Here is a 12,872-nt window from a genome sequence, read left to right as displayed (position 1 = left end):
TCTTAAAGCCAATTTCTGTTTGATCCGAAAATGTGGTCGGAGAGGCCGAATTGAGTTCCGTACGCATTGCCGTGTGCCTCCCAAATGTTTTAACAATGCGGAGGGCTCCGCACTGACATGATTGGTTGGCGGAAGGTCCTGTTTAAACAAACTCACTTCCTTGAGAACTTCCTTCACAACAGCTCTACTCAACTGTACTGCTCAACGAAGCACAAGAAGTATTAAAAAGCCCTGACTTCTGCAGAGGCTGTATCAACGTAAATACTGCACGGCCAATGCAGACGTGGGCTTGACAATGCGGTGCCTTTAACACTACCGAGGTCTGGAGCCTGCTGGTTTTCTGTTCTACCTGCTAATTAATTGCACCCACCTGGTGTCCCAGGTCTAAATCAGTCCCTGATTCGAGGGGAGGAATGGGGGGGAAGCAGTGGAACTAGCTTCAAGGTCCAAAGTTGAGTTTGAAGGAGTTTATGGTCATTTCATATAGGCTAGATATACACTGCTCAAAAAATAAAGGGAACACTTAAACAACACAATGTAACTCAATCGCACTTCTGTGAAATCAAACTGTCCACTTAGGAAGCAACACTGATTGACAATAAATTTCACATGCTGTTGTGCAAATGGGATATACAACAGGTGGAAATTATAGGCAATTAGCAAGACACCCCCAATAAAGGAGTGGTTCTGCAGGTGGTGACCACAGAGCACTTCTCAGTTCCTATGCTTCCTGGCTGATGTTTTGGTCACTTTTGAATGATGGAGGTGCTTTCACTCTAGTGGTAATATGAGACAGAGTCTACAACCCACACAAGTGGCTCAGGTAGTGCAGCTCATCCAGGATGGAACATCAATGCGAGCTGTGGCAAGAAGGTTTGCTGTGTCTGTCAGCGTAGTGTCCAGAGCATGGAGGCGCTACCAGGAGACAGGCCAGTACATCAGGAGACGTGGAGGAGGCCGTAGGAGGGCAACAACCCAGCAGCAGGACCGCTACCCCCGCCTTTGCGCTACCCCCGCCTTTGAGCCCTGCAAAATGACCTCCAGCAGGCCACAAATGTGCATGTGTCTGCTCAAACGGTCAGAAACAGACTCCATGAGGGTGGTATGAGGGCCCGACATCCACAGGTGGGGGTTGTGCTTACAGCCCAACACCGTGCAGGACGTTTGGCATTTGCCAGAGAACACCAAGATTGGCAAATTCTCCACTGGCGCCCTGTGCTCTTCACAGATGAAAGCAGGTCCACACTGAGCACGTGACAGACGTGACAGAGTCTGGAGACGCCGTAGAGAACGTTCTGCTGCCTGCAACATCCTCCAGCATGACCGGTTTGGCGGTGGGTCAGTCATGGTGTGGGGTGGCATTTCTTTGGGGGGCCGCACAGCCCTCCATGTGCTCGCCAGAGGTAGCCTGACTGCCATTAGGTACCAAGATGAGATCCTCAGACCCCTTGTGAGACCATATGCTGTTGCGGTTGGCCCTGGGTTCCTCCTAATGCAAGACAATGCTAGACCTCATGTGGCTGGATTGTGTCAGCAGTTCCTGCAAGAGGAAGGCATTGATGCTATGGACTGGCCCGCCCGTTCCCCAGACCTGAATCCAATTGAGCACATCTGGGACATCATGTCTCGCTCCATCCACCAACACCATGTTGCACCACAGACTGTCCAGGAGTTGGCGGATGCTTTAGTCCAGGTCTGGGAGGAGATCCCTCAGGAGACCATCCGCCACCTCATCAGGAGCATGCCCAGGCGTTGTAGGGAGGTCATACAGGCACGTGGAGGCCACACACACTACTGAGCCTCATGCTGACTTGTTTTAAGGACATTACATAAAAGTTGGATCAGCCTGTAGTGTGGTTTTCCACTTTAATTTTGAGTGCAACTCCAATTCCAGACCTCCATGGTTTGATAAATTTGATTTCCATTGATAATTTGTGTGATTTTGTTGTCAGCACATTCAACTATGTGAAGAAAAAAGTATTTAATAAGAATATTTCATTCATTCAGATCTAGGATGTTATTTTAGTGTTCCCTTTATTTTTTTGAACAGTGTATAATAGCTAGGCTATGAAAACATTCCCAGAGGACTGAAAAACCTGCTGGTTTACGTTGTCATACTCTCTTGACATAGTACTTTACATTAAAGGAATTCATTGTTCAGGGAAGGGTATTTACATAATTTTGGAAGCCAGGCCCATCGCATCTCACTGTATTTGTACATGGAAAACAGTGTGGTGACATACCGTAACCAAGTGATACATCTATAACAGTAAATATTAGGCTGAACGCGAGAGAGGCATTGTTGATGGCCACGTTCCACCCTCTATGAAAACAGAGGAGGCATTCCAGTCAGTAGCGCTACGTTTCCTCTAATCACTGGTAGGTGATGGTCTGACTGACTGTTGCTCAGGTGAATTGTCTGACTCTAGACAACTACACTGAACAAAAATATAAACACAACATGCAACACTTTCTTAGATTTGACTGAGTTACATTTCATATCAGGAAATCAGTCAAATGAAATACATTCCTTAGGCCCTAATCTATGGATTTCACATGACTGGGACTACAGATATGCGTCTGTTTGTGTCACAGTTACCTTAAAAAAAAGGAAAACCAGTCAGTATCCGGTGTGACCACCATTTGCCTCGTGCAGCGATAGAGTTGATCAGGTTATTGATTGTGGCGAGTAGAATGTTGTCCCACAGAGGTAGGGTTGCAAAGGGTCAGAAACTTTCCGGTAAATTTCCATGGGAAAGTTAAGCCTGGGAATTTGTGGAATTTTGCTTAAATTCATCAAAAAAGTTGGCTTATAACAGTGAACCTTTTTTTGTGGGAGAGACAAGGCAATTCTAGGTCTTGTGGCATATTTTGGTTAAACTATCCCCAATTCAATGGAATTGAATTGCATGTACAGCTGATTCTCAAGATCTTGCATACTAATGAGATGCTATTGGAGCCCACAACTACTACACTGTCTGAGCCAAGGACTACATGCCTTTTGGTAAGTTTTGATTACAATACTGGGTGGGGTGAATATATTTTGACCTTTTGTTATCTAGTAAATAGTAGCCTACAGAAAAGTGTTTAAATAATTTCTAACTTGTTAATTTCTGCTAGTTAGTTTTTTCTACTATGTGGGTTTTAGCTTGCTTGAGACTGCTAACTGAGTGTTAATTCACCTGTTTCCATACATGTTTCATTTTAAAACATTTATACAAAGGAGTTGTTTAATCTAACTGCTTAACTATTTATCTGTACATGGAATTGTATTTTTTGTTTTTTTACAAATCTTTTCAAGGACAATGCCGAGCACCATCTGATGTGTGGAGACATTTCACTGCAGCTAATGTAGAAGGAAAAGCGGTGTACATTTGCAAATACTGTGCCAAATCATGTGAAGAATGCAACAAAGATGCAGAATCATCTGGCCACGTGCATAAAGTTCCCTTAGCGCTCACAACAAGCAACCGCTGGACAAAAATCCCTCTACTTCTATTCAAGGTGAAAATGATGAATCAGACACCTTAACGATTTCAACAGCACATGGTCTTCCTGGAATCAGACATTTGTTTGACTCTATGGAGGAACGTAGTCAGAGAAACGCTGATGAATGTCTTGCTCGAGCTGTGTACGCAACTGCTCACAGGCAATGTGTATTGGAAGAGATTTCTGAATGTTCTTCGCCCAGCATTCACTCCTCCAACCAGACATGCTTTATCTACTCATTTGCTGGATGCAGAGTTCAAGTGAAGGTTAAGCAGATCATAGAGAAAGCAGACTGTATTGCAATCATCTCTGATGGGTTTTCGAATGTTTGTGGGCAAGGAATAATTAACTACATCATGTCCACCCCTCAACCAGTATTCTACAAGAGCACAGACACACCAGTCTCTAGATTGCAGATGAGCTGAATGCAGTCATCAATGACCTTGGACCACAGAAGGTATTTGCACTGGTGGCAGACAATGCTGCGAACATGAAGGCTGTTTGGTCTAAAGTGGAGGAGTCCTACCCTCACATCACACCTATTGGCTGTGCTGCTCATGCATCGAATCTGCTCCTCAAGGACATCATGGCACTGAAAACAATGGATACACTCTACAAGAGAGCCAAGGAAATGGTTAGGTATGTGAAGGGTCATCAAGTTATAGCAGCAATCTACCTCACCAAGCAAAGTGAGAAGAATAAGAGCACCACATTGAAGCTACCCAGCAACACCCGTTGTGGTGGTGTTGATGTCATCATGTTTGACAGTCTCCTGGAGGGGAAGGAGTCTCTCCAAGAAATTGCCATATCACAGTCTGCCGATATGGACAGCCCCATCAAGAGGATCCTCCTGGATGATGTATTTTGGGAGAGAGTGGTAAACAGCCTGAAACCTATAGCAGTAACCATTGCACGGATTGAGGGAGACAAACCCATCCTGTCTGATGTTCAGACTCTGCTTGCAGATGTAAGAGAAGAAATCTGTACTGTCCTGCCCACTTCACTGTTGCTCCAAGCAGAGGAAACTGCAGTTCTGAAATATATCAAAAAGCGTGAAGACTTCTGCCTGAAGCCCATACACGCTGCAGCGTACATGTTGGACGCCAAGTAAGCTGGCAAGAGCACCCAGTCTGGTGCAGAGATCAACAAGGCCAATGGTGTCATCACCACTGTCTCGCCACCTTGGCCTGGATGAGGGCAAGGTTCTTGGCAGTCTGGCGAAGTACACTTCCAAGCAAGGGCTTTGGGATGGAGATACAATATGGCAGTCGTGCCAACATATCTCATCAGCTACCTGGTGGAAGGGACTACGTGGATCTGAGGCTCTTTTCCCTGTTGCCATCATCATCCTCCAAATCCCACCAACATCAGCCGCCTCAGAGCACAACTGGTCCTTGTTTGGGAACACACACACCAAAGCACGCAACAGGCTGACCAATACAAGGGTTGAAAAATTGGTGGCCACCCGGGAAAATTTGAGGCTTTTTGAGTCTGACAACGAGCCATCCTCAACCAGGTTGGAAAGTGACAGTGAAGATGAGGCCTCAGAGTCTGATGTTCAAGAGGTGGACATTGAGGAGGTCCAGGGAGAAGACATGGAAGCCTGAGAGGAAGACAACCAAATCTTTAGTTTCTAGACTATCATTTTACAGATGTTGAAAACGTTTTTGGGAGATGCGATGGATCATTCAATATTAACTTTCTTTTGTTGTTCAGTGAAATCATGCCATGTGAAGTCGACTCATTCAATTTTATTTTTTTCTATTGAAGGATTTAATAATTTGTAATTGTCTCCTTATGATAAGGTAAAAGGTTTGTTTGTCTCCATATGATATAGTAAATATATCCAATGCAATTAATATCTACATTCAAATGATATTAATATTAATTGCCAAGGAACTTTTCCACCTCTGAATATTCCCCAAAATGTGCAACCCTATACAGAAGCCATGCAACCTCATGCTGAAACATGAGGTGATGGCACGACAATGGGCCTCAGGATCTCGTCACGGTATCTCTGTGCATTCAAATTGACATCAATAAAATGCATGTGTGTTGGTTGCCCATAGCTTATGCCTGCCCATACCATAACCCCACCGCCACCATGGGGCATCCACACAGCGCCGACGCCATCTGCCCGGTACAGTTGAAACCAGGATTCATCCTTGAAGAGCATACTACAATCCTGCAGTCAGGGTGCCAATTGCACACTCCCCTGAGAAATCTGTGGCATTGTGTTGACTTTTATTGTCCACAACACAAGGTGCACCTGTGTAATGATCATTCTGTTTAATCAGCTTTTTGATATGCCACACCTGTCACGTTGATGGATTATCTTCCCAAAGGAGAAATGCCCACTAACCAGGATGTAAACAAATGTGTGCACAAAAGTTGAGAGAAATAAACATTTAGTACATATGGAAAATATCTGGGATCTTTTATTTCAGCTCATGTTTCATGGGACCAACACTTTACATGTTGCGTTCATATTTTTGTACAGTATAGATTTGTGTCAGTCTATGACATGGTCAAAACAGACAAAAGAACAGGGGTATTGCCACAGGACTACTTTGTATTGTCACATTTGAAACCATAACCATAACCCATGTAAATACGTTTTTTTTTTTGTCCTTTACCAAGTAGATACCTGGCAATTTCTGTACAGTAAAAGTGTGCAACTGTTTTGTGAACCTGATGCGATTCTATAAAAATCACACTACTACTGTGACCAAACAGCTGGAGGCGGATCATGCTTGCCAACTGGAGATGAAGGGCATGGGAAGAAATCAGCCATTCTGGTTTGCGGCGTCTCAATCGCACCACCACCTGATTGTAATCACTATGCCCCGGGTTTCTCTGCAGCTCAGTTGGATGGTATAACCTGGAGCTTGTATCACCAGGATAGTGGATTCGATTCCAGGGATTAGTGGCAGATTATACACTAAAACGTCACTGATTGTGATGACAATGAGTGACAAGGTGTGTATGACATGGGAAAGTGCGTTGTATTATGTTAAAATATTTCATATTCAGTGTTTATTTGTATACAGCAGTATTGGATTTAAGCCAATTTTCCCTCAGGGACATTCAAGTTAAATCCTACGATAGCACAAACAGACTGGCACTCCGCCAAGCCCTGTGGTGTGTTTACGATGTAGCCTTGTTCAGCCACACCTAAAACCATGAATAGCATCTAATGAACCATATTAATCCATCCACCCATCCGAAACTGACATTTTCTTGTGTGTGTTTGATGTGTAAAATGTGTACACAGTAAACTCTTCAAATATGACAGATCAAGGCAATAACAAAAAAGTGCACATAAAACAAAACAAAGAATGATAGTGAATACAAGTGATTTGGCAGCACACCTTCAATTGAAGTGCACAGTCAAGACAACTATGACATACATAGCATAGGCATTACATTTGAGGGTACGGCGTAACTGTGGTCCTAGAGAGAGAGAGTGGTCCTAGAGTGGTCCTAGAGAGAGAGTGGTCCTAGAGAGAGTGGTCCTAGAGAGAGTGGTCCTAGAGAGAGAGAGTGGTCCTAGAGAGAGAGAGTGGTCCTAGAGAGAGAGAGTGGTCCTAGAGAGAGAGAGTGGTCCTAGAGAGAGAGTGGTCCTAGAGTGGTCCTAGAGAGAGAGTGGTCCTAGAGAGAGTGGTCCTAGAGAGAGTGGTCCTAGAGAGAGTGGTCCTTGGGTAAGTGGGTTGCAGAACTGGTTCCAGTTCCACATGCTCAACTTAAATGATTGAATGGTAATGAATCATGTGATTGATTGATTGAAATGAAACATTTAACGTGGCGGAACCTAAAACATCTCCTGGGGGCATTTGGTTTTCCAAACCAGCAGTAACGTTTGTTTGCCGATTCCAAAATGGAGACAAAATAAGATAAAGTGGCGCAAAGTGCTTACAGCTCGGTATGACAAATACATACAGTTAAATATGTCATAGCAACATGCTGCTTTCATAGCGTGGCTTCAACAATAACATATTGTACGTTTAGAATTAAGACGTAACAAAAACATGGAATTATGAGGGTCAAAATATGGCCAGTAAAGCATAAATGAATACGAATTTGGTCACATCTTTTGTCTGGACACACCCAACCATTTACTCATACTGTGGCTGTACTCATATTACTGTATAGGCTGTTATATATGTATCCACACACACTACTAATTCAGTAAGGTAGTTAATAGTACTACTATTTCAGCACTGTTGTTTATAGTACTACCATTTAAGTACTGTAGAAATTGTATTATGTTGACATTGAAAATTAGACTATCACTGAAGACCCCTTTGGAAAATACCCAACTTGTCATTGTCTAACTGAAATAAATGACCGCCAACGGTTCGTCCAATCGAAGGAGTCGATAGCTAGAAGAGCATGTGCATGTCATATTGTCCCATCTGGGACAGCAGCATAGATGTAGGCCCTATTGAGTAGATCTATCTGTAGATGCTACCTTCTATCTTAGCCATTTCTATTTGCTAATAACAAATCTTTCTACACCAGGGAATTACAAGATATGTCCCTCCTCCTTTGGGGACCACAAATGAAAACTAGAGCTTGACAACTGACCAATGGTTCTTAATAGATGCACCCGTTGTGTAGTCCATTACTGTAATGTTCTTAATAGATGCACCTGGTTGTGTTGTCCATTACCGTAATGTTCTTAATGGATGCGCCTGTTATGTTGTCCATTACCGTATTGTTCCTAATAGATGCGCCCGTTGTGTAGTCCATTACCGTAATGTTCTTAATAGATGCACCTGTTGTGTAGTCCATTACCGTAATATTCTTAATAGATACGCCTGGTTGTGTAGTCCAGCACCATGCTAGCGGCCCCCAGTAGGGCGGGCTCTTCGAGGTCGGATGTCAGGACCTGGATGCGCTGGGCGGAGGTGAGGGCTCTCTGACCTATGACCTGCTGGACAGGTGCCTGGTAGTGGGCGGCCAGCACTCCCGACAGGATGACCAGAGAGGGGTTGACCACGTGGAGGATGTTGACGATGCCCACTCCGAGGGCCATGCCGGCTGAATGAGGAGGAAACGGGGGTGAGGAGAGTGGTTAGCTATAAAATACAGGGTGGGTTTCATACAGATGCACTATGATTCAAACTGGCTCTGGACTATGATGTCAATGTCACATTTGATATCTTGTTGTCATGCATCATATTTCAGCTAGTAAATGAAAATGATCAAACGTATTTATCAAACGTATTTAACCAGGTCAGTCATTGAGGAAAAATAAATGTACAGTGCTTTGAACTTTCACATTTTGTTGTGTTACAATTCAATCTATTTCAATCCTACTTTGTAATTTTTGGTCATTGATCTACATAAAATACTCCATAATGTCAAAGTGAAAAGAAAATTATACATATTTTTTTTTACAAATTAATAATTAAATAACTAAAATAGTCATTGCCTTTTTTTAGGCAAGCCTAAATTATTTCACAATACAGATGTTGTTATATGGACTGTGCAATAAGGCTTGACATGATTTCTGGATGACTACCCCCATACATACAACATCCAAGGTCCCTCAGTCAAGTATTGAATTTCAAGCATAGATTAAACTACAGATTTTATTTAATTTAACTAGGCAAGTCAGTTAAGAACAAATTCTTATTTTCAATGACGGCCTAGGAACAGTGGGTTAACTGCCTGTTCAGGGGCAGAACGACAGATTGTACCTTATCAGCTCGAAGGGTTTGAACTTGCAACCTTCCGGTTACTAGTCCAACCACTAGGCTACCCTGCCGCCCCAGGGAGCTTTTCGAAAGCCTCATAAAGAAGGGCAGTGATTGGTAATGGGTAACTTTTTATTTATCCATTATTTTATCAGGTAAGTTGACTGAGAACATGTTCTCATTTGCAGCAACGACCTGGGGAATAGTTACAGGGGAGAGGAGGGGGATGAATGAGCCAATTGTAAACTGGGGATTATTAGGTGACCGTGATGGTTTGAGGGCCAGATTGGGAATTTGAAAGACGGCACCCTACACAGGGCAGTGTCCCCAATCACTGCCCTGGGGCATTGGGATATTTTTTTAGACCAGAGGAAGAGTGCCTCTTACTGGCCCTCCAACACCACTTCCAGCAGCATCTGGTCTCCCATCCAGGAACTGACCAGGCCCAACACTGCTTAGCTTCAGAAGCAAGCCAGCAGTGGTATGCAGGGTGGTATGCTGCTGGCATACAAATTGAATATCGGTCCCCCCTACGGGACGGTTGAGCTAATGTGATTAGCATGAGGTTGTAAGTAACAATAATTGTTTTTTTCTTTGTATTATCTTTTACCAGATCTAATGTGTTATATTCTCCTACATTCATTTCACGTTTCCTTTCAAATGGTATCAAGAATATGCATATCCTAGCTTCAGATAAATGACATGCGAAAATTGAAAAAAAATGGTCCGATCCTTTTTAAGCATGTTCACGTTAATAATTATGCTGTGGATGATGCATTAAACCACCCAGACACATCAAAGATACAATCGTTCTTCTGAACTGAGCTGCCGGACAGAAAGGAAGCTGCTTAGAGATGTCACCATGAGGCCATTGGTGATTTTAAAACAGATCAAGTTCAATGGCTGAACATTGTAGTGACTCCAAATAAATGACAGCGTGAAAAGAAGTATACAAATATACAGAATACAATTATTCCAAAACTTATATATGTATGCAACAATGCACTAAAGTAATACTGCAAAAAATTGTTTTTGCCTAAATGCAAAGCCTTATGTTTGGGGCAAATCCAACAACACATCACTGAGTAACTGCCTCCTTATTTTCAAGCAGGGTGGTGGCTGCAGCATGGTATGGGTATGCTTGACATCGGCAAAGACTGGAGAGTTTTTCAGGATGAAAAGAAACAGGATGGCGCTAAGCACAGTCAAAATTCTAGAGGAAAACCTGATTCCGTCTGCTTTACACCAGACATTGGGAGAGGAATTCGCCCTTTTAGCAGGACAATAACCTACACTGGAGTTGCTAACAAAGAATACAGTGAATGCTCCTGAGTGGCCAAGTTACAATTTAGTTAAATCTGTTTGAAAATCTATAGCAAGACTTGAAAATGGCTGCCTAGCAATGATCCCAAAAACCCTGGCAGAGCTTGAAGAATTGTGAAAAATATAAAATGGCCAAATATTGCACAATCCAGGTGTGCAAATCTCTTATGGAGACATACCCAAGGAGACTCTCTGCTGTAATTGACTCAGAGGGGTGAGGATTTATCTAATCAAGGTATATTAGTGCTTTGTTTCATTCATCTTTTTTTTTTATGTTAAATTTTTCTTCCACTTGAAGAGTATTTTGTGTAGATCATTGACAACATAAAATGTAATACCACTTTTTAACAATCAAAATGTGAAGAAATCCAAGGGAGGTGTAGACTTTCTACAGGCACCGCATCATTTAACTTATGAAAGAGTAGGTCTGATTTAAGGTGACGTTCAACCAACATAACGAGCGCGGACCCACCTGTTCTGAGAACGGCTCCAGCCTTGCTGTTGCCCAGGCGGGCTGCGTTGATGAGGTGGATGGCGCCGACGGACTCGGCCTTCTTCAGATCCACCATCCCCTCCACCTCCAGCAGTTCCTCTGGAGAACCAAACAGACACAGGCCAGGGGTCAAATCAACACCTCTTTTTCATGAGACAAAAGACGTGCCGTTTTAAGCTTTGCATCCCTCCCTGGTGAAGACGGACACCCAATGTGTGCCTGGTTCAATGCATTATAACCACCATGCATGATGCTTTTCCGGTTTTAAGTGAAGGGTTACCTAAAAAAATAAAATCAAGAAGTGTTCTAACTAACCGTCATGGAGCCTCTTGGCTTCTCTCTGCAGGGCCATGCCTGATGCGTAGGCCTCGATGCAGCCACGGCTGCCACACATACACTCCGGCCCGTCCAGAGACACCATGATGTGGCCCAGCTCGGCCGCGCAGAACGTACTGCCGTGGATCAGCTCGTTGTGCTGGATGATGCCCCCGCCGATGCCTGTTCACAAATCAAACAGAATGGTTAGTGGCTTCCTGATCAGCACAACTACCATATTTGTTAGGGGTCCTTTGTTAGCAAGGTTCTGACACCCCTATAGTGACAAATGTTGTTTTGATGGGTAGGTACACTACGTAGCTACGCTGGCATGAACGAGCAATCCTTAATAGTGTAACGACCCTGGGTTTATAAGCGAGGAAATTGACCCTGCCGCAGGAGCATGCTTTTGCGGCACAGTCGGACCTCGGGCTAGAAGGTCGAGGGTTCGAGGCCTGCTCCCTGCCTGTTTCATTACAATATGTTGTGACTCACAAAAAAACTAAACGTGTGGCGTATCTTGTGCACCAGCTTGATGATAGCTAACATTCGCTATCTGACTGATTAGCTAGCTAATTGTTACGTTCGTTCCTTGATCAATGACAAACCGGGAGGGGGGGGGGGGTTAACTTTGACTAATTAGATACTTCAGCCCAGAAATACAACGGTAGAGCAGCGTAGCGATCAAAACAACGTCATTCGTCACTATGGGCGACGGAACTTTGCTTAGAACGGATCCTGTGCAAATCAGGAAGAAGCCATGATTATTGGGTCGCTACACCGGTTCAGAAATGACACACACACATTACACACACACATTACACACACACATGAGAGAGAGAGAGTTCTGTCCGGTTTTTAGAACGGCTGCCATGTCAGCGTCTTTATTCTCTACATTTTGGAGATGTAACACGAGAGCGCCTCCAACAAGTCCCTCTATGAAATGACCCGCTGTAAACAAGCAAAACAGAGAGGGGGGGGAATTTAACGGACGTTTTTAATGGATTGACATGCGTTTCCGCGTCTGTACCGTGTCGTGGTGTCAACAAATTGCAGATCTGCTTTCACTGGACATATTCATTAGGTATCGAAAACTAGCAGAAATAAAGAGCACAACACAGAAGCGTCAATTATCACTTAGCAACGGCTTCGGAGGAGAAAGTGGAGCTCTCAGGAAAGTTCAGACAGAAACCACATTGGCCCAAATCTAGATATGACTGGTTAAGAGTAAGTAATTAAACGGACTAATATTTGCATTTTATATGCATTAGTTAAAAATGTCCGCTTTCGGAATGTGGAACTTGACTATAGAAAATCATTCTATTGTTATGTCGGATATCAAAGACCAGAGGCATGGAAAGAATGTCACCACGCCCGGTTTGCAGACAGTAGAAAAACGTTTCCAACCCCGAACAATTATGCGCAGGTGTGTCTGTAAACTGTAAAAAGACGTTTGACATGGGCGAATTATTTTGTCGTCAGTGAAATCCGACAAAAATGGCTATAGATGCTTTTTTTTGGCGTGTATAGCCTCTGTTGATCGAATAACC

At 43.6% G+C, this 12,872-nt stretch overlaps 1 protein-coding gene across 2 annotated transcripts in view; it reads right to left on the bottom strand.

Annotated features, from left to right (window-relative positions):
* Positions 1-5,909: 5,909 nt before the first annotated feature.
* Positions 5,910-12,872, bottom strand: part of LOC139374853 (bifunctional UDP-N-acetylglucosamine 2-epimerase/N-acetylmannosamine kinase-like) — a 42,097-nt gene continuing 35,134 nt past the window's right edge. For both annotated transcript variants that reach the window (XM_071116008.1, XM_071116007.1), the window contains exons 11-13: positions 11,323-11,505; positions 10,987-11,106; positions 5,910-8,532 (exon numbers count right to left, since the gene is read on the bottom strand). In XM_071116008.1, the coding sequence (XP_070972109.1) occupies positions 8,297-8,532; positions 10,987-11,106; positions 11,323-11,505 (539 nt within the window). In that variant the 3' untranslated portion in view covers positions 5,910-8,296. The remainder of the gene's footprint in view (positions 8,533-10,986; positions 11,107-11,322; positions 11,506-12,872) is intronic.

This window comes from Oncorhynchus clarkii, chromosome 19 (genome assembly GCF_045791955.1).
Source record: "Oncorhynchus clarkii lewisi isolate Uvic-CL-2024 chromosome 19, UVic_Ocla_1.0, whole genome shotgun sequence".
NCBI lineage: Eukaryota > Metazoa > Chordata > Actinopteri > Salmoniformes > Salmonidae > Oncorhynchus > Oncorhynchus clarkii.
This window is presented reverse-complemented; position numbering and strand designations above follow the sequence as displayed.